At 60.6% G+C, this 23,895-nt stretch overlaps 1 protein-coding gene across 1 annotated transcript in view; it reads left to right on the forward strand.

Moving 5' to 3' along the window:
- Positions 1-23,895, forward strand: part of OBSCN (obscurin, cytoskeletal calmodulin and titin-interacting RhoGEF) — a 103,689-nt gene that overhangs the window by 30,377 nt on the left and 49,417 nt on the right. The window contains exons 11-40 of the mRNA XM_035727619.1: positions 408-683; positions 5,243-5,518; positions 6,433-6,717; positions 6,914-7,180; positions 7,328-7,597; positions 8,337-8,603; positions 8,792-9,058; positions 9,257-9,369; positions 9,494-9,647; positions 9,811-9,972; positions 10,051-10,155; positions 10,933-11,199; positions 11,296-11,565; positions 11,675-11,941; positions 12,026-12,292; positions 12,387-12,653; positions 13,856-14,128; positions 14,569-14,835; positions 14,977-15,243; positions 16,587-16,859; positions 17,174-17,440; positions 18,124-18,390; positions 18,478-18,741; positions 19,081-19,344; positions 19,883-20,146; positions 20,486-20,749; positions 21,288-21,551; positions 21,891-22,154; positions 22,693-22,956; positions 23,296-23,559. Coding sequence (XP_035583512.1) covers positions 408-683; positions 5,243-5,518; positions 6,433-6,717; positions 6,914-7,180; positions 7,328-7,597; positions 8,337-8,603; positions 8,792-9,058; positions 9,257-9,369; positions 9,494-9,647; positions 9,811-9,972; positions 10,051-10,155; positions 10,933-11,199; positions 11,296-11,565; positions 11,675-11,941; positions 12,026-12,292; positions 12,387-12,653; positions 13,856-14,128; positions 14,569-14,835; positions 14,977-15,243; positions 16,587-16,859; positions 17,174-17,440; positions 18,124-18,390; positions 18,478-18,741; positions 19,081-19,344; positions 19,883-20,146; positions 20,486-20,749; positions 21,288-21,551; positions 21,891-22,154; positions 22,693-22,956; positions 23,296-23,559 — 7,506 coding nt within the window. The remainder of the gene's footprint in view (positions 1-407; positions 684-5,242; positions 5,519-6,432; positions 6,718-6,913; positions 7,181-7,327; positions 7,598-8,336; positions 8,604-8,791; positions 9,059-9,256; positions 9,370-9,493; positions 9,648-9,810; positions 9,973-10,050; positions 10,156-10,932; positions 11,200-11,295; positions 11,566-11,674; positions 11,942-12,025; positions 12,293-12,386; positions 12,654-13,855; positions 14,129-14,568; positions 14,836-14,976; positions 15,244-16,586; positions 16,860-17,173; positions 17,441-18,123; positions 18,391-18,477; positions 18,742-19,080; positions 19,345-19,882; positions 20,147-20,485; positions 20,750-21,287; positions 21,552-21,890; positions 22,155-22,692; positions 22,957-23,295; positions 23,560-23,895) is intronic.

Consider the following 23,895-nt stretch of genomic DNA (forward strand, 5'->3'; position numbering starts at 1 on the left):
TGGTCCCCACCAGGGACAGTCCAGGTGGAGCAGTGATACAATATATGGTCCCCACCAGGGACAGTCCAGGTGGAGCAGTCCTAGACTGTACGGTCCCACCTGGAAGAGCACTCGTGGAGGAGTGGTAGAATGTAGGGTCCTCACTAGGTCAGCCAACGTAGAGCTTGAACACTCCATGCAGAGCAGTGAGAGAATGTGTGTTCTCCCACGCACAGTATTGATCCAATGGGTCCATAGATTGTGTTACTCATTGTCAAGAGGCCAGTCGGGGTTTCCAGACCACGCAGCTGATGCAGAGCCTGAGAAGTTTTAGGTCCCCTGCCTCCCTCTTTAGTCTTTCTTCCCCCCGTGTTATCTTCCTAATGTACCTGGTGTCCTTGATGATGTGCATTCCTCTCTGTCCCCAGAACCCTCTGTGGTGTTTGCCAAGGACCAGCCAGCACGCAGTGAGGTGCAGGCCAAGGCGGGGGCCAGCGCCACCCTGAGCTGTGAGGTGGCCCAGGCCCAGACAGAGGTGACGTGGTACAAGGATGGGAAGAAGCTGAGTGCGAGCTCCAGAGTGCACGTGGAGGCCAAGGGCAGCAGCAGGCGGCTGGTGGTGCAGCAGGTGGGCAAGGCGGACGCTGGGGAGTACAGCTGTGAGGCCGGGGGCCAGAAGGTGTCCTTCCACCTGGATGTCGCAGGTCGGTAATTTGGGTTCAGACTCTAGCCTTGATCGAGGGGTGATGATGGGAATAGCACAGAGTTCAGACAGACTCTGGGACACTTTCCATTACACATATCCCTTCATATGTCCCTCCTCTGCCTGCTATTCTCACACATGTAGCTGAGGCAAGAGAGTTTGGATGGGAACGTGGACATGGGAGGTTTGGGTATACTTGTGCTCTGTTCCTGGTGTTTCAAGTGATGATCCCCACCTAGGGGAGCTCCTGCAGAGCAGTCAGAGAATGTGTGGTCCCCCCTTGGAACAGCCCAGGTCGAACGGTGGTATGATGTGTGGCCCCCACCTGGAACAGCCTATAGATCAGTGATAGAATGTAAGTTCCCCGCCTGGAACAGCCCAGGTGCAGCACTGATAGAATGTGTGGTCCCCACCTGGAACAGCCCAGGTGGAGCAGTGGTATGATGTGTGGTCCCACCTGGAACAGCCTACGTAGATCAGTGATAGAATGTAAGGTCCCCACCAGGAACGGCCATGTGGAGCAGAGATCGAATGAGTGTTCCATACCTAAAAAACCACCTGGATCAGAGGTAGAATATATTGTCCCACCTTGGACAGCCCACGTGGAGCAGTGATAGAATGAATGGTCTCTACCAGGGACATCCCACATGGAGCAGTGGTGTGATGTGCGGTCCCCACCTGAAACAGCCCAGGTGGAGCAGAGACAGAATGTCTCGTCCCCACCTGAACAGCCCACCTGGAGCACTGGTAGAATATATTGTCCCAATTGGGACAGCCCACGTGGAATAAGGATAGAATGTATGGTCCCACCTTGTACAGCCCACTTGGAGCAGTGATAGACGGTATGGTCCCCAAAGGGTCACCCATTAAGAGGAGTGATAGAATGTGTGATCTCGACCTAAAACAGCCCACCCGGAGCAGTGGTAGAATATATGTCCCTTACAGCGAATATCATTCTCAATGGGGAAAGGCTGAGAGCTTTCCCCCTAAGGTCAGGATGGGGCAGGGAAGTCCACTGTCACCACTGCTATTCAACCTAGTATTAGAAGTGCTAGCCACAGCAATCAGACAACAAAAAGAAATCAAAGGCATCCAAATCGGCAAAGAGGAAGTCAAACTGTCACTCTTTGCAGATGATATGATACTTTATGTGGAAAACCCAAAAGACTCCACCCCAAAACTGCTAACTCATACAGGAATTCAGTAAAGTGGCAGGATACAAAATCAATGCACAGAAATCAGTGGCATTCCTATACACCAACAACAAGACAAGAGAGACGAATGAAGGAGTCGATCCCATTTACAATGGCACCCAAAACCATAAGATATCTAGGAATAAATTTAACCAAAGAGGCAAAGGATCTGTACTCAGAAAAGTATAAAATACTCATGAAAGAAATTGAGAAAGACCCAAAGAAATGGAAAAACATTCCATGCTCATGGATTGGAAGAACAAACATTGTGAAGAGGTCAATGCTACCTAGAGTAATCTATATGTTCAGTGCAATCCCCAACAAAATACCATCCACTTTTTTCAAAGAAATGGAACAAATAATCCTAAGGTTTGTATGGAACCAGAAGAGACCCCCAATAGCCAGAGGAATGTTGAAAAAGAAAAGCAAAGCTGGCGGCATCACAATTCCCGACTTCCAGCTCTATTACAAAGCTGTCATCATCAAGACATTATGGTACTGGCACAAAAACAGACACATAGATCAATGGAACTGAATAGAGAGCCCAGAAATGGACCCTCAACTCTATGGTCAACTAATCTTTCACAAAGCAGGAAAGAATGTCCAATGGAAAAAAGACAGCCTATTCAACAAATGGTGTTGGGAAAATTGGAGAAACACACGCAGAAGAATGAAACTGGACCATTTCCTTACACCGCACACAAAAAGAGACTCAAAATGGTTGAAAGACCTAAACATGAGACAGAAGTCCATCAAAATCCTAAAGGAGAACACAGGCAGCAACCTCTTCGACCTCAGACGCAGCAACTTCTTCCTAGAAACATCGCCAAAGGCAAGGGGAGCCAGGGCAAAAATGAACTATTGGGATTTCATCAAGATAAAAAGCTTTTGCACAGCAAAGGAAACAGTCCACAAAACCAAAAGACAACCAACAGAATGGGAGAAAATATTTGCAAATGACATATCAGATAAAGGGCTAGTATCCAAAATCTGTAAAGAACTTATCCAACTCAACACCCACAGAACAGATAATCCAATCAAGAAATGGGCAGAAGACATGAACAGACATTTTTCCAAAGAAGACATCCAAATGGCCAACAGACACATGAAAAAGTGCTCAACATCGCTCAGCATTGGGGAAATCCAAATCAAAACCTCAATGAGATACCAGCTCACACCCGTCAGAATGGGTAAAATGAACAAGTCAGGCAACGACAGGTGTTGGCGGGGATGCGGAGAAAGGGGAACCCTCCTACACTGTTCGTGGGAATGCAACCTGGTGCGGCCACCTTGGAAAACAGTATGGAGGTTCCTCAAACAGTTGAAAATAGAGCTACCATACGATCCAGCAATTGCACTACTGGGTATTTATCACAAAAATACAAATGTAGGTGTCCGAAGGGGTATGTGCACCCCAATGTTTATAGCAGCAATGTCCACAATACCCAAACTGTGGAAAGAGCCAAGATGTCCATCGACAGATGAATGGATAAAGATGTGGTATATATACACAATGGAATATTATACAGCCATCAAAAGGAATGAGATCTTGCCATTTGCAACGACGTGGATGAAACTGGATAGTGTTATGCTGAGTGAAATAAGTCAATCAGAGAAAGACATGTATCATATGACCTCCCTGATATGAGGAATTGCTAATCTCAGGAAACAAACTGAGGGTTCTAGAGGGGAGAGGGGTGGGGGGATGGGTTAGCCTGGTGATGGGTATTAAAGAGGGCACGTTCTGCGTGGAGCACTGGGTGTTATGCCCAAACAATGAATCATGGAACACTACATCAAAAATTAATGATATAATGTATTGTGATTAACATAACAATAAAAATTTTTTAAAAAGAATATATTGTCCCTATTGGGACAGCCCACATGGAGTAAGGATAGAATGTATCCCAACTGGAACAGGCCACGATGAACAGTGACAGACTGTATGGCCCCCACTTGGATCAGCCCATAGGGGCATTGTGTGGTCTCCACTTTAAACTGCCCAGCTAGAGCCCTGGTAGAATATATTGTCCCAATTGGGACAGCCCATGCGGAAAAGGATAGAATATATGGTCCCACCTTGAGCAGCCCACGTGGAGCAGTGATAGAATGAATGGTCCTCACCTGGGTCAGCCCATTAGGTGTGGGATAGAATGTGTGGTCTCCACCATAAACAGTCCACCCGGAGCAGTGGTAGAATATATTGTTCCATTGGGACAGCCCAGGTGGAGTAAGGGTAGAATGTGTGATCCCCACCTGGAAAAGCGCAGGAGAATCATTGACAGCATGTAAGGTCCCTGCGTGGAACAGCCCAGGTGGAGCACTGATAGAATGAATGGTCCCACCTGAAACAGCCCATTAGGAGCAGTGATAGAATTTGTGGTGTCCACCTTACACAGCCGGCCAGGAGCAGTGGTGGATATATTGTCCCAGCTGGAACAGCCCACATGGAATAAGCATAGAATGAATGGTCCCACCTGGAAGAGCCCAGGTGGAGCAGTGATAGAGGGAATGGTCCCACGTGGTTCGGCCCATGTGGAGTAGTGATAGAATGTGTGGTCCCACCTGGAACAGGCCAGGTGAATCATTGACAGCATGTCAAGTCCCTGCCTGGAAGAGCCCAGGTGGAGCAGTGATACAACATATGGTCCCCACCAGGGACAGTCCAGGTGCAGCAGTGATACAATGTATGGTCCCCACCAGGGACAGTCCAGGTGGAGCAGTGATACAACATATGGTCCCCCCCAGGGACAGTCCAGGTGCAGCAGTGATACAACGTATGGTCCCCACCAGGGACAGTCCAGGTGGAGCAGTGATACAACATATGGTCCCCACCAGGGACAGTCCAGGTGGAGCAGTGATACAACGTATGGTCCCCACCAGGGACAGCCCAGGTGGAGCAGTGATACAACATATGGTCCCCACCAGGGACAGACCAGGTGGAGCAGTGATACAACATATGGTCCCCACCAGGGACAGTCCAGGTGGAGCAGTGATACCATATATGGTCCCCACCAGGGACAGCCCAGGTGGAGCAGTCCTAGACTGTACGGTCCCACCTGGAAGAGCACTCGTGGAGGAGTGGTAGAATGTAGGGTCCTCACTAGGTCAGCCAACGTAGAGCTTGAACACTGCATGCAGAGCAGTGAGAGAATGTGTGTTCTCCCACGCACAGTGTTGATCCAATGGGTCCATAGACTGTGTTACTCATTGTCAAGAGGCCAGTCGGGGTTTCCAGACCACACAGCTGATGCAGAGCCTGAGAAGTTTTAGGTCCCCTGCCTCCCTCTTCAGTCTTTCTTGCCCCCGTGTTACCTTCCTAACGTACATGGTGTCTTTGATGATGTGCATCCCTCTCTGTCCCCAGAGCCCTCTGTGGTGTTTGCCAAGGAGCAGCCAGCACGCAGTGAGGTGCAGGCCAAGGCGGGGGCCAGCACCACCCTGAGCTGTGAGGTGGCCCAGGCCCAGACAGAGGTGACGTGGTACAAGGATGGGAAGAAGCTGAGTGCGAGCTCCAGAGTGCACGTGGAGGCCAAGGGCTGCAGCAGGCGGCTGGTGGTGCAGCAGGTGGGCAAGGCGGACGCTGGGGAGTACCGCTGTGAGGCCGGGGGCCAGAAGGTGACCTTCCGCCTGGACGTCGCAGGTGCGTGTCAGGGTTGGGTGAAGGGATATGCTCCTAAGAAATCAGGAAATAGCCCTCTTTCACAGTGTGGGGGATACGTTGTGTGTTGCACCTGTGTGGGTTCTCTGCTGATCTGCCCAGCCCAGGCCTCTGTCTCTGCCCCGTCCTTGGAGTAGAGAACACTCCCTGCAGCCCTTATCCTGGGATGTTCTGGGCATTTGTTTCCCCAGGCTTCTCCCTTATCTGCCACATCCGCACTTGAACTAGCACAGAACCTGCCACTGAGGCTTTCTTGGGTACCTCCAGGCTGCTAAGGCCTGTGGTGCATGGCAGTGACTCTTCTTTGTCTAGGTTTGGTGAGCAGATTTGTTTCCCGTTTTCAATTCCCCTTGGGCAGCTGTGGAGCCTCACTGGAGGGGCTTTGGCCTTGGGGTCCCGATTGTCCAGCTGTCCTTTCGTCAGCCCTGAGGCCTTGCCCTTGCTGAAATGCCCATCCTGGCCTGGGCCTGGGCCAGGCTGTCCTCTCCTGCCTCCCCTCCTGGGCCTGCTCCCCGATGCCCTTTCGTAATGTGGACCCAGGACCCAGGCTGCGGCAGGGTCCCTTAACTGCCTGCTTCCCACTCTCTGCAGTACCTGCTCATGGGGCCATCTTCGCTGGTGGGCAGGGGCCTTGGGCTCTCAGCTCTTGGCCCCCAGGCCTGTGGTCCCACGGGGCTCCTCCTGGCTGCCCTTTCTGGGCTCTGGACGCCTGGATGGTGGCTGCCAGGTGGCATGGTTTGCTCAGCAGAGACACGGAAGTGGGACAGTTGCAGGGCAAGGGGAGTTTGGGGTGGCCCCATTTCAGGTCTTCTCCCACAGGGTGGCTCCTCGGTGGGATGGGGCCCAGGCCAGGAAGGCAAGGGCCCTGCTCTTATGGCCACTGCCCTCCCGCCCAGAGCCGGAGCCTGAACCCCCCGCCCTGGAGAGACCTGGCCGCAGGGAGCCTCTGGTGGTCAGGGAGCATGAGGACATTGTCCTGACTGCCACGCGGGCTACACCCTCTGTGGCCGCGGTGACGTGGCTCAAGGATGGTGTTGAGATTCGCCGAAGCAAGCGACATGAAACGGCCAGTCTGGGGGACACCCACACCCTGACCATCCACAGCGCGCAAACCCTGGACAGCGCGGTCTACAGCTGCCGTGTGGGCGCAGAGGTGCAGGATTTCCCCGTGCAGGTGGAAGGTCAGCAGGGCTGGGGGCGGTCCTCTGCGAACCCCATGTGTGTTGGGGGAGGGTGCAGGAGGCGGGTGTCCCCCGTGCGGTCGTGCAGGCAGCATCCCTGCGCTGAACCAGAGGGGGACTCAGGGCGCGTGACTGGTGAGCACAGAGGTTGTCCCCTGGCCCGAGCCCTGCAGCTGATGACCCTCCCGTCCTGCAGAGGTGGCCGCCAAGTTCTGCCGGCCCCTGGAGCACGTGAGCGGGGAGCTGGGCAGCGCAGTGACGCTGGTTTGCGAGCTGAGCCCGCCCCAGGCCGAGGTCGTGTGGCGCTGCGGGAGCACGCAGCTCCGGGCTGGCAAACGCTTCCAGATTGAAGCCGCGGGGCCCCGGCGCTCGCTCACTGTGTCAGGCCTGCGGCTGGAGGATGCAGGGGAGTATGCGTGTGAGACACGTGACGACCGCACCAGCGCGCAGCTGACCGTCAGCAGTAAGCCGGGGAGGGGCGCGCGGGTGGGCGGGCGGTCAGGCGGGGCGCACCTGGGCGGCTGCCTGGAGGAGGTGTCCCTTCTCCACGCCTGCAGGGCAGGGCCTCTGCCTCTCCCACCCACCTCTCAAGCAAAACCCCTGTCCGCAGCCCCCCGCACGGTCAAGTTCACGGCTGCGTTGAGCGCCGTCGTGGCGGAGGAAGGCCACGAGGCCACCTTCCAGTGCGTCGTGTCCCCCGGTGATGCGGCAGTCACATGGTTCCGGGATGGCGCCTTGCTGCAGCCCAGCGAGAAGTTTCTCATAGCGCAGAGTGGCGCTGGCCACAGCCTGACTATCTCCGGCCTGACCCTGGAGGATGCTGGCGAGATCACCGCAGAGGCTGAGGGGGTCAGATCCTCGGCTGCTCTTCGGGTGCGAGGTGCGTGGATGGGGCCGCGTGGAGGGCCTCCCCACGGGCTGGGTCCCTGGAGGCCTTCTGATGCCGGCCTGGGTCCAGCTGGTCTGGGTGACCTGGAGGCTCCCCAAAGGAGACTCGGGTGGGGCCCAGGGGCCGGGCAGATACTCGGAAAGGGAAAAAGTAAACTCCCACAAGGGGCATCTGGTTGGGGAGTGGACAGAGTTTGAGGCTGTCCAGTGAGGCTTCCTGGAGGAGGCATCCCAAGCCAAGCCCCATGGATGGAAGTGGAGTTGGCAGCCAGTGCAAGCACCTTCTGGGGAGAACATGGCAGAGCCCGGGACTGAGAGGCCCACTGGTGCCATGCTTTTCATTCCTTAACGTGGAGCGTCCAGGGTCTCCTTAAAGCAGCCTGGCTGGTGCAGCAGGTCTGGGGGCTCAGCCTGTTGCACCAGCTCCCCATGACCTGCTGTTGGTGGTCACGGGCCACACTTAGGAGTGCGAGGCACTTTGCCTGCTTGGGTTGTTGGGAGCAGGGAAGCAAGAGATGAAAGGTGTGCTGAGGTAGGAGCAGCCTCCCAGAGCCTCAGCTTCCTCCTGTGGGACCAGACCTGTGCAGGTGCATAGCCAGGCCCAGCTTGGAGGCGGGATGTGAGGTCATGGTGGGGAGCAGCTGTGCTGGCGGGGGAAGGGAGGGACCTCGAGCTCTGGCTCTTCCAAGAGTGGCAGTGACTGTGGTGACCTCCCTTGCTTGCGACCCCAGAGGCTCCGGTGCTGTTCAGAAAGAAGCTGGAACCCCAGACGGTGGAAGAGCGGAGCTCAGTGACCATGGAAGTGGAGCTGACACGGCCGTGGCCTGAGGTCAAGTGGACACGGAATGCAGTAGCCCTGGTGCCAGGCAAGAACGTGGAGATTCACGCGGAGAGCACTAGTCACCGCTTGGTTCTGCGCTGCGTGAGTTTCTCGGACCGTGGCTTCTACGGGTGCGAGACTCCGGATGACAAGACACAGGCCAAGCTCACCGTGGAAAGTGAGCAGCAGCTGGGCCTGGGGGTCGGGCATCTAGGAAGGAGGAGGGAGGGGGGAGGGCGGTAGATGTCCCCCTGGAGGGACAGGCCCCGGGGGTAAGGAAGGGGTGTGCCTTTCCCCCTGGACAGCTGGCCTGAGGGCTAAGGTGTCCGTGCAGCGGCTCACCCCTGCCCCTGCGTGTTTGCCCAGTGCGCCGGGTCCAGCTGGTGCGGGGCCTGCAGGCCGTGGAGGCTTGGGAGCAGGGTGCCGTCAGCATGGAGGTGAAGCTGTCCCATGACCACGTGGAGGGCAGCTGGACGCGTGATGGCCTGCGGCTGCAGCCAGGACCCACCTGCCAGCTAGCTGTGCATGGCCCCATTCACACCCTCACGCTGTTGGAGCTGCGGCCGCAGGACGGCGGCCTCATCGCCTTCAAAGCCGAGGGGGTGCACACGTCTGCGCGGCTCACGGTCACCGGTGCGTGGGCGTGGGCGGGATCCGCCGCAGGGTGCACCCACCTCTGCCCCCAGGGTGGCCTGGGGAGGCAGGCGGGTTCAGGGTCGTGGAATCCTGGGGGCAGGGCACTGGGTCTCGCCACTAGAACCAGCTGTGTGATACCGCCCGGCTCAGACCTCTCCTGGCCCTGCTCTCACCTCCCCACTCCTGCCCACCTAGAACTGCCTGTGAGGTTTAGCCGCCCCCTGCAGGACACGGTCGCCACAGAGAAGGACAAGGTGACCCTGGAATGTGAGCTGTCGCGCCCCAACGTGGATGTGCGCTGGCTGAAGGTGCCTCCCCCCCCCCCCCCCCCCGGAGTCCTCTGGCTGCCCTTGCCTCTCCCGGGTGCCTGGCAGGTGAGGGGCTGCTCTGCTGGGCAGTCCCAGCACCTGACCCAACCTCATCCCTCCTCAGGATGGTGTGGAGCTGCGGGTGGGCAAGACAGTGGGCATGGTGGCCCAGGGTGCGTGTCGGAGTCTCATCATTTACCGGTGTGAGCTCGGGGACCAGGGCGTGTACGTGTGTGATGCCCACGACGCTCAGAGCTCGGCCTCCCTGACGGTGCAAGGTGGGCAGATTAGGGGTCAGAACCTCCTGGCCTCGCCACATTCCCCAGCAATGTGCTTAGCCCCCTGGCTGCCCTGCCCTGTACCCTTAGGCAGTCTGGGCGGGAGGGGGGAAGGGACAGCTCCGTGTGTCCAGGTGCGACAAGGCCCTGCTTGTTACCCCAGGTCGCAAGGTTCAGATCGTGAGGCCCCTGGAGGATGTGGAGGTGATGGAGAAGGAGGGTGCCACATTCTCCTGTGAGGTCTCTCTCGACGAGGTGCCAGCCCAGTGGTTTTGGGAGGGCAGTAAGCTTCGGCCCAGTGACAACGTGCGCATCCGCCAGGAAGGTGCGATATTGGGCAGGCTGCGGGAGGGCACGTCCCCAGGCCCTCCTCCCCCCAGGACTGAGTGACCTGTGCTTCCAGGAAGGAAATACACTCTCCTCTACCGGAGGGTCCTGGCAGAAGATGCAGGGGAGATCAGATTTGTCGCCGAAAGTGCAGAATCGCGAGCGGAGCTCCGAGTGAAAGGTGAGGGGGCCCAGGGGAGGGTCTGTGCTGGGCAGTGTGTGGGTGAGCACACACGTTTTGGGCCTTCCAAGGGCTGACAGGCCCGCTGTCACAGGAAAGGCTTGGGGCGCCCCAGGCCCTTCTTGGGAGGAAGACGGCAATGACCCAGAAGGAGGAGAGGGAGGTGTTACCGCCTCAGCAGGAGGACAGGGGTCTGGGAGAGGCAGTTCCGGGTATGAGGGCTCAGGGTCTCCTTGTTGAAAACGGAGGCAGCAGTAAACCGTTCCTCTTCTTGGGACCGTGGCAGGTGCTGGAGAGGTGGCGAGGGCAGGTGGCACCCCTGGCAGGTGGCACCCCCGGCAGGTGGCAAGCGTCAGCCCTTAACTGGTGGCCTTGCTGACAGTGAGGGCATCGAGGAGGGAGGATCTGCAGCAAGGGGGCGGGCTAAGGCATAGCAGGCTTGGATTTGCTTGCTGCAGGGGTGTGCCAGGCGGGGGCAGGGTGTGGTGTGGGGAAATGTGGCAAGGAGGGCATGTAGGGGGGGCAGGGGTGTGCGGAAGGAGCTTGCGAAGGGCCGGGGGCATGCATGTGGGTGCGCTCAGCTTCCTCCTGGTCAGCCGTGTGCAGTGGGTCCCAGAGAAGGCCGAGGGGGACACTCGGGGTAGCCATCTGCTGGACAGGGAACGGGCCCAGTGCGGGCTGCTCTGCCCGAGGCCGGTGGCCTGGTGGTTAGAGGCTGCAGAGGGGTGGGGTCTCCGAGCCCTGAGCACCCCCCAACCGCCCCGGCCACGCCCACAGAGCTGCCGGTGGCCATCCTGCGCCCGCTGCGGGACAAAATAGCCATGGAGAAGCACCGCGGCGTGCTCGAGTGCCAGATGTCTCGCGCCAGCGCGCAGGTGCAGTGGTTCAAGGGCAGCGTGGAGCTGCAGCCCGGGCCCAAGTACGAGATGGTCAGTGACGGCCTCTACCGGAAGCTAATCATCAAGGACGTGCAGCCCGAGGACGAGGACACCTACACCTGCGATGCGGGGGACGTGAAGACCAGCGCCCAATTCTTCGTGGAAGGTGCGGGCAGCGCAGTGCGGGCGCCTCCCCCGAGTCCCCGTGGCGGGGGGCGGTCCTCCCTGCGGGACCGCGCCGCTGACGGCCCCTCCCCCACAGAGCAATCCATCACCATCGTGCGCGGCCTGCAGGACGTCACGGTGATGGAGCCCGCCCCCGCCTGGTTCGAGTGTGAGACCTCCATTCCGTCGGTGCGGCCGCCCAAGTGGCTCCTGGGAAAGACGGTGCTGCAGGCCGGGGCCGACGTGGGCATGGAGCAGGAGGGCACGGTGCACCGCCTGACGCTGCGGCGCACCTGCTCCACCATGACGGGGCCCGTGCACTTCACCATCGGCAAGTCGCGCTCCACCGCGCGCCTGGTGGTTTCAGGTGAGCGCTCGGCCCGCGGCTGGGCTGCAGACGGGCCTGGCACAGGGCGCGGGTGGGGCGCCGGGGTCCCTCCGTCGCCGCAGCGCCGCCCTCTCCCCTTCCGCCGCAGACATCCCCATGGTGCTCGCGCGGCCGCTGGAGCCCAAGGCGGGGCGCGAGCAGCAGTCGGTGGTCCTGTCGTGCGACTTCAGGCCAACCCCCAAGGCCGTGCAGTGGTACAAGGGGGACACGCCGGTGGCGCCCTCGGAGAAGTTCAGGATGAGGCTGGAGGGCCACATGGCGGAGCTGCGCATCCTCCGCCTCACGCCCGCCGACGCGGGCGTCTACCGGTGCCAGGCCGGCAGCGCCCACAGCAGCGCGGCGGTCACCGTGGAAGGTACGGAGGGCGCACGGGGCCCTGGGAGGGTCTCTGGGGGCGGCGCCCGCGCGCGTGCTGAGCGGCGCGCTCTGCTCCGGGCAGCGCGCGAGGTCACAGTGACGCAGCCGATGCAGGACGCAGACGTGACGGAGGAGGGCCGGGCCTGTTTCTCGTGCGAGCTGTCCCACGAGGACGAGGAGCTGGAGTGGTCGCTCAACGGCACGCCTCTGTACAACGACAGCTTCCATGAGATCGCCCACGAGGGCCGGCGCCACACGCTGGTGCTGAAGCGGGTTCGGAGGGCGGACGCGGGCACCGTGCACGCCCGCTCCCCCAAGGTGTCGGCCACTGCCCGCCTGGAGGTCAAAGGTGAGGCGTCCGTGCGGGGCCCTTGGGGTCCCCCAGGGAGGGGCGCGGGGCTCTCGGCAGACCGCTCTCTCACCTGCCCACACTCGCCCCCCAGCCAAGCCGGTGGTGTTCCTGAAGGCTCTGGATGATGTGTCCGCGGAGGAGCGGGGCACGCTGGCCCTGCAGTGCGAGGTGTCGGACCCCCAGGCCCGCGTGGTGTGGCGAAGGGATGGCGTGGAGCTGGGCCCCAGCGACAAGTACGACTTCCTGCACACGGCGGGCACGCGCGGGCTCGTGGTGCATGACCTGAGTCGGGACGACACCGGCCTCTACACTTGCAGCGTGGGCTCCGAGGAGACCCGCGCCAGAGTCAGTGTGCACGGTGCGTGGCGCTGCGAGAGCTCCCGGGGGCGTGGCGGTCCCGGGGGCGTGGCCCTTCCCAGGGGCGGGGGGGAGGGTCGGTTCTAGGGGGCGGAGCCTGCCCCAGTGGTGGGGCGGGGTCAGTTCCGTGGGGGCGGAGTCGGGGGCGGGTCTGGGTCCAGAGGGCGGGGGCGGATTCAGGGGCGGAACGGGTTTCAGGGGGCGGGGCCGGGGGCGCGTCTGGGTCCAGGGGGCGGGTCCGGGTCCAGGGGCAGGTCTGGGTCCAGGGGGCGGGGGCGGATCCAGGAGCGGAACCGGTTTCACGACGCGGGGTCCCTTCCAGGTTGCGGGGGCTGCCCCTGCTCGGGGCCCAGCCCTTCTCCAAGGCCGGAGGCTGCCCTTCAGAGCTCTAGAGGTCAGGGCAGGCTCCTGGAGGAGCAGGTTGGATGGGATCCTGGGAGGCCCAGGTGCAGGCAGAGGGGTGAGGGACGGTAAGCAGCGGTAGGACTGGGGACACCCAACTGGCCATGCTTGATAGAGCCCCAGGGGGTCCAGGGATTCCACAGAGGCTGGAGACGGTCCCCCTGTGCCGGGGGCTGTGTGTGGGGGCCACAGAAGGGTACAGTCAAGGTCACCGCAGCATGGGCCCCCTCACCCCTGGGACACCAGGGTCCCTTCGGACGTCCCTCTCAGCCTGGGCCTGGCCTCCTGTGTGCACTGCTGTCCTGGCCCAGCTGCCCCGGTCCGGTTCTCCCTCGCGCGCACATGCACGGCAGGCTTGCTGCCCGGTTCCCCTGTGCGGGTCCCTTCTGGTCTGGTTGGGGTTTGAGGTGAGACAGGGAAAGGGGCAGGGCAGTGTGGTGAGTTTGTTCTAGAGCTGGAGGTCCCCTTCCCGTGGGGCTCCCGTCCTTGCCCTGCTGGAGCATTCGAGCTGGTGACCGCTGTGGACAGGCTCCTTCTCCAGCAGACGGGAAGTGACCACACCGGTTGGAGTAGCTCTCCATGCTGTGAACACCAGGGTTCGACCAGCTGGAGGCGTTTGCTGAGGGGGCAGCAGGCCCACCATGCCTGGGGCTGCGGAGGGTGGGAGTGAGGTCTCGGCCTCAGGGCGTCTGGCCTGGGGCAGCTCTGGGTCGACAGTGCCAGCCTCCGGGGGGGGGGGGGTGGGGGGGCTGGTGTCCAAGAGCCCGGCCTGGTACGACAGCCATTTCCTGTGGCCCACAGACCTGCACGTGGGCATCACCAAGAGGCTGAAGTCGGTGGAGGTGCTGGAGGGCCAGAGCTGCAGCTTTGAGTGCGTCGTGTCCCACGAGAACACCGGCGATGTGGCCACGTGGACCGTGGGTGGGAAGACGGCGGGTGGCTCGGGCCGCTTCCGGGCCACACGCCAGGGCCGCAAGTACACCCTGGCTGTCCGGGATGCTGCTCCTAGTGACGCTGGGGAGGTGGTGTTCTCCGTGCGGGACCTCACCTCCAAGGCCTCCCTCATCGTCCGAGGTGGGCACGGTGGGCAGGGCGGGATGGGGGTGGAGTGGGGCCTCGGGCCGGGCCCTGGAGAGCTCCCCGGTTGGAGACCCAGAGACACCTGTTGGGGTGCTGGGGGGTTTAGTCATCTGAGGGAGCTGCCTCTGTCGGGCGACTGTCCGGACTCTGGGCAGAAGCAGGGTTTCTGGTCTCTGGTGTGTGGTCTGACCGCTGCCGGAGCCCCCAGGCCCGTGGCTCACTGAGCTGGCAAAGTCGCCGCTCTTTGCGTCCCGGGGCTCTGAGCGATGCTGCGGTGTGAGAGTCCGTGGTCTCCTGTCTCCTCTCCCCGCCCCCTCCCTCGTGACCACGGGGACTCCTGATTCCCAGGGCCCTGTGGCCACCTGCCCTCTCCTCACCCTGAGCATGGCTGGGGCCTGGCCGGGGCTCACGGGGGACTGCTCTGCTCTCTTCAGAGAGGCCAGCGCATATCACGAAGCCTCTGGAAGGCCGGCAGGCCGCTGCGGGCGAGGATGTGGTGCTGAGCTGCGAGCTGTCTCGGGCCGGCGCCCCGGTGCGCTGGCTGAGGGCTGGGAAAGCCATTCACGAGAGTCAGAAGTATGACCTGGTCACAGAGGGCACTCGGGCCATGCTGGTGGTCCGTGCGGTCTCACCCAAGGACTCAGGCGAATACACGTGTGAGACAGAGGCTTCCAAGAGCACAGCAAGCCTCCTTGTGGAAGGTGACCCCACAAGAGACCCGGGGATGGGTCCCCATGGCCTCAGCAGGGGAGCTGCCCATGGTGGGGGCTGGTCCCTGTCCCGAGGGGCCGGCATGGGGTCTGAGCAGCCCTCAACCCGCCTGCTTCCCACCCCTTTCCCAGAAAAGGCAAACCGGTTCACAGAGGAGCTGGCCGATCTGCAGGCGGAGGAGAAGGGCATGGCCGTGTTTGTGTGCAAGACAGAGCATCCCGCAGCCACGGTGACCTGGCGTAAGGGCCTCACGGAGCTGCATGCCTCAGGGAAGTACACACCCAGCCAGGAGGGCCTGACCTTGAAGCTCACCATCCGTGCCCTGGACAAGGCAGACACTGACACGTACACCTGTGACATTGGCCAGGCCCGTTCGCAGGCCCGGCTCCTGGTGCAAGGTGAGGCCTGGCGCTGTGCTGGCCTGCGCTGTGGTTGGCTGTGAGCTTTGTTTAAGGAGGCTTGGAGGCCCTCGGAGACCAGCCTCAGTTTCCCTATCCACGGGAGTTGGGCCTGGGTGGTCTCGTCTCTGAGACCCTGCTGGGGGGACCTGGTGTGAATTCGTGCAGCCATGCACTGAGAGCCCTTCCTGTGTGCTGGCGTGAGCCCAGGCCCCACACCAGGGCTCTGCGGGGATTGCGCACAGGGTGCGTGGGCCCGGCCCCCACACCGGGGCTGCGCGGGGATTGCGCACGGGGTGCGTGGCCTGCAGGCCTCCCGGGGTGAGTAGCAGTTGCACCTGCCGGGCACCCACCTCACAGATCGGGAGATGGGGGCCTGACACAGGGTCCGTGGCTGGCCCAGGGTCTCAGGGCACACTGGTGTCCCCGCAGAGCGACGCCCCGCCCTCCCAACGCCATCGCTAGCAACCAGGGTCGGGGGAAGTCCCTCATGCGGGGGAGGGGTCTGTGCACAGGAAACAAGGAAAGAACAACAAAGAAGACTTGCTGTGTTTTTTCCTCTGCTTTTCTGTGAAAACCAGCAAATGCAGTGACCTCACCCTCAACCACTCTGTGACTGCAGCAGAAACCATGTTCTGTAAGAAATTGGTACTCAGGCTTAATCCAAAAAATGTCAGTTAAAGTGAGCGTCACACAGTAGCAAAGCGTTGTCCTCAAAGACAAGACACGGACACGCCTGACGGGCGGTACGGCCGGAGCCTGGGGTTTGGGTGCCAGTCTGCAACTGTTTCCTAGTCCTCTCTGCAGGCGCTGCCCACCACGCGTTCCTTCCGTGGCCCCACAGCTCTAAGACCCCTGCAGGTGCAGGAGGAACCCGCAGGCAGAGTCCGTCGTGGTCGTTCGGACTTCCCTCTGAGCCGTCCCCACATCTACATTGGCAGCAGAAGTGGGGCTTTCCCCTAACAAGTCACGTCGCTCATCCTCCAAAGCGTTTGATTTAAATTTTAACACAGACACAACTTTGTTGTCAAACTCCTGTTCCTTGTGTCGCTCCATGACTTGATGGCTTTTTGTGGCCTTGAGGGTGGATGTCAGCAGGTGAGGGGGCGGTTTGGTGACAGAGGATGTGCTGTGGCCCATGCGGCGTGCTCTGCAGAAGGACCCCAGATGCGGGTTTGGGGCTCACCAGTGAAGCGGAAACAAACATGGTGCCCCTCGCTGGTTCCTGGGTTTGTTGTCCTGAGCCCGTGAAAGCCACGTGACCCATTTAGGTCTTGGGGAGTGCCCATCTCCCTTCGCAGCTGGCTGCAGGGGACCCTGACTCGCCGGTCTGTGCCCTGCAGGCCAGAGAGTGCTCATCACGGAGGATCTGGAGGACGTGGAGGTGCGCGAGGGCTGCTCAGCCACCTTCTCCTGCCGCATCTCCCCTGCTGACTACGGGCCGGTGCACTGGTTCTTGGACAAGACGCCCCTGCACCCCAACGAGCTCAATGAGATTGAGGTTCAGCCAGGTGGTTACCACGTGCTCACCCTGCGGCAGCTTGCTCTCAAGGACTCAGGCACCGTCCATTTCGAGGCAGGGGACCAGCGGGCCTCGGCCACCCTGCGGGTCACAGGTGGGTGATGTGCTCAGCGCTGTGGAGGGGCCTGGTCCGTGGGGCTGAGGGTGCAGCCTTGTGGAGGGCAGATGCTGGCCATGCGCAGAGCATGGTCCTGGGGCTCATGGGGACGGTGCCCAGCCCATGGATCCCAGGGAGGTGGGGCTGTTGGAAGGTGATCATTGCACGTGGGGTGCAGAGGTGACCCCACTGTCCCCACGGTGGGCTGCACCACGCCAGGCCTGCCCTGTTCCCCCGGCAGCCCCTGTGCCGCCCCAGCCGAGGGTCTGCAGCAGTCCCCAAGCATCCCGTGCCTCTCTCTGTACTTCCAGAAAAGCCAAGCGTCTTCTCCCGCGAGCTCACAGACGCTACCGTCACAGAGGGGGAGGATCTGACCCTGGTCTGTGAGACCACCGCCCTGGACAGCCCCGTGTGCTGGACCAAGGACGGGAAGGCCCTGCGGCCATCAGTCCGTTGCCAGCTGAGCCAGGAGGGCCACCGGGCCCAGCTGGTCATTGCCGGCGCCACCTTGCAGGATGGCGGGCGCTACAGGTGTGAGTCCGGGGGCTCCTGGAGCAGCGCCATTGTCAGGGTCCACGGTAAGTTCCCGGGCTCACACCCACGCCTCAGGGTGGGGCGCCCCCTCTGTCCATCTCCAGGGCTCCGCTGCTGTGCTAGAGTCACCGCTCCTCTGTCCCCGGATCAGATGCGTGTTTCCGGCTGTGTCCCTTGTCTTGTTTTCTGTGTCCCTCTCCTTCTGACTTGGCTCGTCCCCACCTGTCTCAGCACGGGCACCGTAACAAATACCTCACACCGGGCAGTTAAGCAGCAGACTCTGATGGTCTCCTCGCCCTGGCGGGGGGAAGCCCCAGGCCCAGGCGTCGGCGTGTCTGGAGGCACTTCTCCCCGTGTCCCTGCATTGTCGTGTGTCTGTGTCCATCTCTTCTCATGAGATTACGTAACTCGCAGGATTAGGCCTCATTTTGCCTTAATTACCTCTGGAAAGACCCTCTCCAAAAACAGTCGTTCTGAGGTTCTGGGGGTTGGGGTATGAATTTGGGGGGTACAGTTCATGCTATTCTGCCCTTCTCTGCTCGCACCTGTTCAGCTCCCCCTCCTGGAGGACGTTTGGGGGATCGCTCTCCATAGCCCCCAGTGCATAAAGGGCGAGGCGGGCCTGCCTGCACCCTCTGGCTGCCGCGTCCCCAGCTGTCGTCAGCCATGGGGGCCCTCACTGGGATGCAGGAGGTGTGTGCTGAGCCGAGCCTCTGCCTGCCCACAGCTCGGCCAGCACGCTTCCAGGAGGGGCTCAAGGACCTGGAGGTGCTGGAGGGTGGGGCTGCCACTCTGCGATGCACGCTGTCCTCTGTGGTCACACCCGTGGAGTGGCGCCGTGGAGATGAGGTTCTGCGACCCGGAGGCAAGTACAGATTGTGTCAGGAGGGCACTGTGCTGGAGCTGGTGGTCCGGGACCTGCGGCCCCAGGACAGTGGGCAGTACTCCTGCTGCTTCGGGGACCAGATGACCTTTGCCACACTCACTGTGAGGGGTAAGCATCCCTGCCTGCCCTGCCCACGGGCCCCTTTCATTCCCGTGGGAGGATGAAAATGACATTCTCTGTCGGGCCCTGTTGCAGCCCTGCCTGCTGAGTTCATAGGGAGACTGCGAAGCAAGGAGGCCACAGAAGGGGCCACGGCCACACTACGCTGTGAGCTGAGCAAGGAGGCCCCTGTGGAGTGGAAGAAGGGGCCTGAGACCCTCAGAGCTGGGGACAGAGTCAGCCTGAGGCAGGATGGGGCCGTGTGTGAGCTGGAGATCCGTGGCCTGACCATGGCGGATGCTGGGGAGTACTCGTGCATGTGCGGGAAGGAGAGGACGTCGGCCACGCTGACCGTCAGGGGTAAAGACCGTGTGTGGCCATGTGGACCTGTGGCTTGGTGTCTGCCCATTGTCACTATGTCACCACCTTCCCTCTGTTGGACTGCGTCGACATCTGTGTCTCTCCAGCTGGGTCCCCCTGGGATCTCTCAGTCTCCATCTCTGTGTCCAGTATTTTTCCTGATGTTCATGTCCAGGCTTGTGTCTCCTCCTGGGCCATTTGCCTCGTACCCCACCTGTGCTTCTTTCACTCATCCGTGCCGTGGCCCTCTGCAGTTTGTGTGGTACTTGTGGGTGTCTGGTCCGGGACACAGAGTCCCTAAGACGGTCTGATGTCTCCCTGATCCTTGACCTTCCCCAGCCCTGCCTGCCAAGTTCACAAAAAGTCTAAGGAGTGAGGAGGCCACAGAAGGTGCCACGGCCACGCTGCACTGTGAGCTGAGCAAGGCGGCCCCTGTGGAGTGGAAGAAGGGGCCTGAGACCCTCAGAGCTGGGGACAGAGTCAGCCTGAGGCAGGATGGGACCGTGTGTGAGCTGGAGATCCGTGGCCTGACCGTGGCGGATGCTGGGGAGTACTCGTGCGTGTGCGGGCAGGAGAGGACGTCGGCCACGCTGACCGTCAGGGGTAAAGACCGTGTGTGGCCAAGCAGAGCCGTGTTCCGGTGTCCAGTTGACTTCATGACATCCATCTGCACTCAGTCCATGTTCATGTTCTTTCTCTCCCACGTTCTGTTGGTGTCACCCTCCATCTGTCACTCCATGGAATCCGCCTTGTCTCCTGGGCTGTTGTGTGAACCACAAGAACCTGGCATCCCAGCCACTTCCCACCCTTTGGTCACAGCTGGTCCTGCTGTCCTATGGGAATCTGTCTTGTCCTCTGTCCTGACATGTCCTGCCCCCAACAATCTCCAGCTCAGTGTCTGACACTCCCCAGCCGTGCTGGCCAGAGTCATACCAAGTATGAGGCCTGAGGAGCCACTGAGGAGGCCACGGCCACACTGGGCGCAGGCCAGGTTGAGGGAAGCCACAACCCACAGTGTGTGCTCAGCTCACCGAGCACGTGGCCCACGTCCACCTGGGATTGTGTCTTCTCTGTGATGTTCGTGTCCTGACCATGTGGTCAGAGCCCGTGATTGTGTCTGTGTCTCTCTGACCCTCTCCAGCCCTGCCTGCCAAGTTCACCAAGGGCCTGAGGAAGGAAGAGGCCACGGAAGGGGCCACAGCCACGCTGCACTGTGAGCTGAGCAAGGCGGCCCCTGTGGAGTGGAAGAAGGGGCCTGAGACCCTCAGAGCTGGGGACAGAGTCAGCCTGAGGCAGGATGGGACCGTGTGTGAGCTGGAGATCCGTGGCCTGGCCATGGTGGATGCTGGGGAGTATTCGTGCGTGTGCGGGAAGGAGAGGACGTCGGCCACGCTGACCGTCAGGGGTAAAGACCGTGTGTGGCCATGTGGACCTGTGGCTTGGTGTCTGCCCATTGTCACTATGTCACCACCTTCCCTCTGTTGGACTGCGTCGACATCTGTGTCTCTCCAGCTGGGTTCCCCTGGGATCTCTCAGTCTCCATCTCTGTGTCCAGTATTTTTCCTGATGTTCATGTCCAGGCTTGTGTCTCCTCCTGGGCCATTTGCCTCGTACCCCACCTGTGCTTCTTTCACTCATCCGTGCCGTGGCCCTCTGCAGTTTGTGTGGTACTTGTGGGTGTCTGGTCCGGGACACAGAGTCCCTAAGACGGTCTGATGTCTCCCTGATCCTTGACCTTCCCCAGCCCTGCCTGCCAAGTTCACAAAAAGTCTAAGGAGTGAGGAGGCCACAGAAGGTGCCACGGCCACGCTGCACTGTGAGCTGAGCAAGGCGGCCCCTGTGGAGTGGAAGAAGGGGCCTGAGACCCTCAGAGCTGGGGACAGAGTCAGCCTGAGGCAGGATGGGACCGTGTGTGAGCTGGAGATCCGTGGCCTGACCGTGGCGGATGCTGGGGAGTACTCGTGCGTGTGCGGGAAGGAGAGGACGTCGGCCACGCTGACCGTCAGGGGTAAAGACCGTGTGTGGCCAAGCAGAGCCGTGTTCCGGTGTCCAGTTGACTTCATGACATCCATCTGCACTCAGTCCATGTTCATGTTCTTTCTCTCCCACGTTCTGTTGGTGTCACCCTCCATCTGTCACTCCATGGAATCCGCCTTGTCTCCTGGGCTGTTGTGTGAACCACAAGAAGCCGGCATCCCAGCCACTTCCCACCCTTTGGTCACAGCTGGTCCTGCTGTCCTATGGGAATCTGTCTTGTCCTCTGTCCTGGCATGTCCCGCCCCCAACAATCTCCAGCTCTGTGTCTGACACTCCCCAGCCGTGCTGGCCAGAGTCATACCAAGTATGAGGCCTGAGGAGCCATTGAGGAGGCCACGGCCACACTGGGCGCAGGCCAGGTTGAGGGAAGCCACAACGCACAGTGTGTGCTCAGCATACCGAGCACGTAGCCCACGTCCAGTTGGGTTTGTGTCTTCTCTGTGATGTTCGTGTCCTGACCATGTGGTCAGAGCCCGTGATTGTGTCTGTGTCTCTCTGACCCTCTCCAGCCCTGCCTGCCAAGTTCACCAAGGGCCTGAGGAAGGAAGAGGCCACGGAAGGGGCCACGGCCACGCTGCACTGTGAGCTGAGCAAGGCGGCCCCTGTGGAGTGGAAGAAGGGGCCTGAGACCCTCAGAGCTGGGGACAGAGTCAGCCTGAGGCAGGATGGGACCGTGTGTGAGCTGGAGATCCGTGGCCTGGCCGTGGCGGATGCTGGGGTGTATTCGTGTGTGTGCGGGCAGGAGAGGACTTCGGCCACGCTGACCGTCAGGGGTAAAGACCGTGTGTGGCCATGTGGACCTGTGGCTTGGTGTCTGTCCATTGTCACTATGTCACCACCTTCCCTCTGTTGGACTGTGTCGACATCTGTGTCTCTCGAGCTGGGTCCCCCTGGGATCTCTCAGTCTCCATCTCTGTGTCCAGTATTTTTCCTGATGTTCATGTCCAGGCTTGTGTCTCCTCCTGGGCCATTTGCCTCGTACCCCACCTGTGCTTCTTTCACTCATCCATGCCGTGGCCCTCTGCAGTTTGTGTGGTACTTGTGGGTGTCTGGTCCGGGACACAGAGTCCCTAAGACAGTCTGATGTCTCCCTGATCCTTGACCTTCCCCAGCCCTGCCTGCCAAGTTCACAAAAAGTCTAAGGAGTGAGAAGGCCACAGAAGGTGCCACGGCCACGCTGCACTGTGAGCTGAGCAAGGCGGCCCCTGTGGAGTGGAAGAAGGGGCCTGAGACCCTCAGAGCTGGGGACAGAGTCAGCCTGAGGCAGGATGGGACCGTGTGTGAGCTGGAGATCCGTGGCCTGACCGTGGCGGATGCTGGGGAGTACTCGTGCGTGTGCGGGAAGGAGAGGACGTCGGCCACGCTGACCGTCAGGGGTAAAGACCGTGTGTGGCCAAGCAGAGCCGTGTTCCGGTGTCCAGTTGACTTCATGACATCCATCTGCACTCAGTCCATGTTCATGTTCTTTCTCTCCCACGTTCTGTTGGTGTCACCCTCCATCTGTCACTCCATGGAATCCGCCTTGTCTCCTGGGCTGTTGTGTGAACCACAAGAAGCCGGCATCCCAGCCACTTCCCACCCTTTGGTCACAGCTGGTCCTGCTGTCCTATGGGAATCTGTCTTGTCCTCTGTCCTGGCATGTCCCGCCCCCAACAATCTCCAGCTCTGTGTCTGACACTCCCCAGCCGTGCTGGCCAGAGTCATACCAAGTATGAGGCCTGAGGAGCCATTGAGGAGGCCACGGCCACACTGGGCGCAGGCCAGGTTGAGGGAAGCCACAACGCACAGTGTGTGCTCAGCATACCGAGCACGTAGCCCACGTCCAGTTGGGTTTGTGTCTTCTCTGTGATGTTCGTGTCCTGACCATGTGGTCAGAGCCCGTGATTGTGTCTGTGTCTCTCTGACCCTCTCCAGCCCTGCCTGCCAAGTTCACCAAGGGCCTGAGGAAGGAAGAGGCCACGGAAGGGGCCACGGCCACGCTGCACTGTGAGCTGAGCAAGGCGGCCCCTGTGGAGTGGAAGAAGGGGCCTGAGACCCTCAGAGCTGGGGACAGAGTCAGCCTGAGGCAGGATGGGACCGTGTGTGAGCTGGAGATCCGTGGCCTGGCCGTGGCGGATGCTGGGGAGTATTCGTGTGTGTGCGGGCAGGAGAGGACTTCGGCCACGCTGACCGTCAGGGGTAAAGACCGTGTGTGGCCATGTGGACCTGTGGCTTGGTGTCTGTCCATTGTCACTATGTCACCACCTTCCCTCTGTTGGACTGTGTCGACATCTGTGTCTCTCGAGCTGGGTCCCCCTGGGATCTCTCAGTCTCCATCTCTGTGTCCAGTATTTTTCCTGATGTTCATGTCCAGGCTTGTGTCTCCTCCTGGGCCATTTGCCTCGTACCCCACCTGTGCTTCTTTCACTCATCCATGCCGTGGCCCTCTGCAGTTTGTGTGGTACTTGTGGGTGTCTGGTCCGGGACACAGAGTCCCTAAGACGGTCTGATGTCTCCCTGATCCTTGACCTTCCCCAGCCCTGCCTGCCAAGTTCACAAAAAGTCTAAGGAGTGAGGAGGCCACAGAAGGTGCCACGGCCACGCTGCACTGTGAGCTGAGCAAGGCGGCCCCTGTGGAGTGGAAGAAGGGGCCTGAGACCCTCAGAGCTGGGGACAGAGTCAGCCTGAGGCAGGATGGGACCGTGTGTGAGCTGGAGATCCGTGGCCTGACCGTGGCGGATGCTGGGGAGTACTCGTGCGTGTGCGGGCAGGAGAGGACGTCGGCCACGCTGACCGTCAGGGGTAAAGACCGTGTGTGGCCAAGCAGAGCCGTGTTCCGGTGTCCAGTTGACTTCATGACATCCATCTGCACTCAGTCCATGTTCATGTTCTTTCTCTCCCACGTTCTGTTGGTGTCACCCTCCATCTGTCACTCCATGGAATCCGCCTTGTCTCCTGGGCTGTTGTGTGAACCACAAGAAGCTGGCATCCCAGCCACTTCCCACCCTTTGGTCACAGCTGGTCCTGCTGTCCTATGGGAATCTGTCTTGTCCTCTGTCCTGACATGTCCTGCCCCCAACAATCTCCAGCTCTGTGTCTGACACTCCCCAGCCGTGCTGGCCAGAGTCATACCAAGTA

The sequence above is a fragment of the Zalophus californianus genome, chromosome 5 (assembly GCF_009762305.2).
Source record: "Zalophus californianus isolate mZalCal1 chromosome 5, mZalCal1.pri.v2, whole genome shotgun sequence".
Taxonomy (NCBI): domain Eukaryota; kingdom Metazoa; phylum Chordata; class Mammalia; order Carnivora; family Otariidae; genus Zalophus; species Zalophus californianus.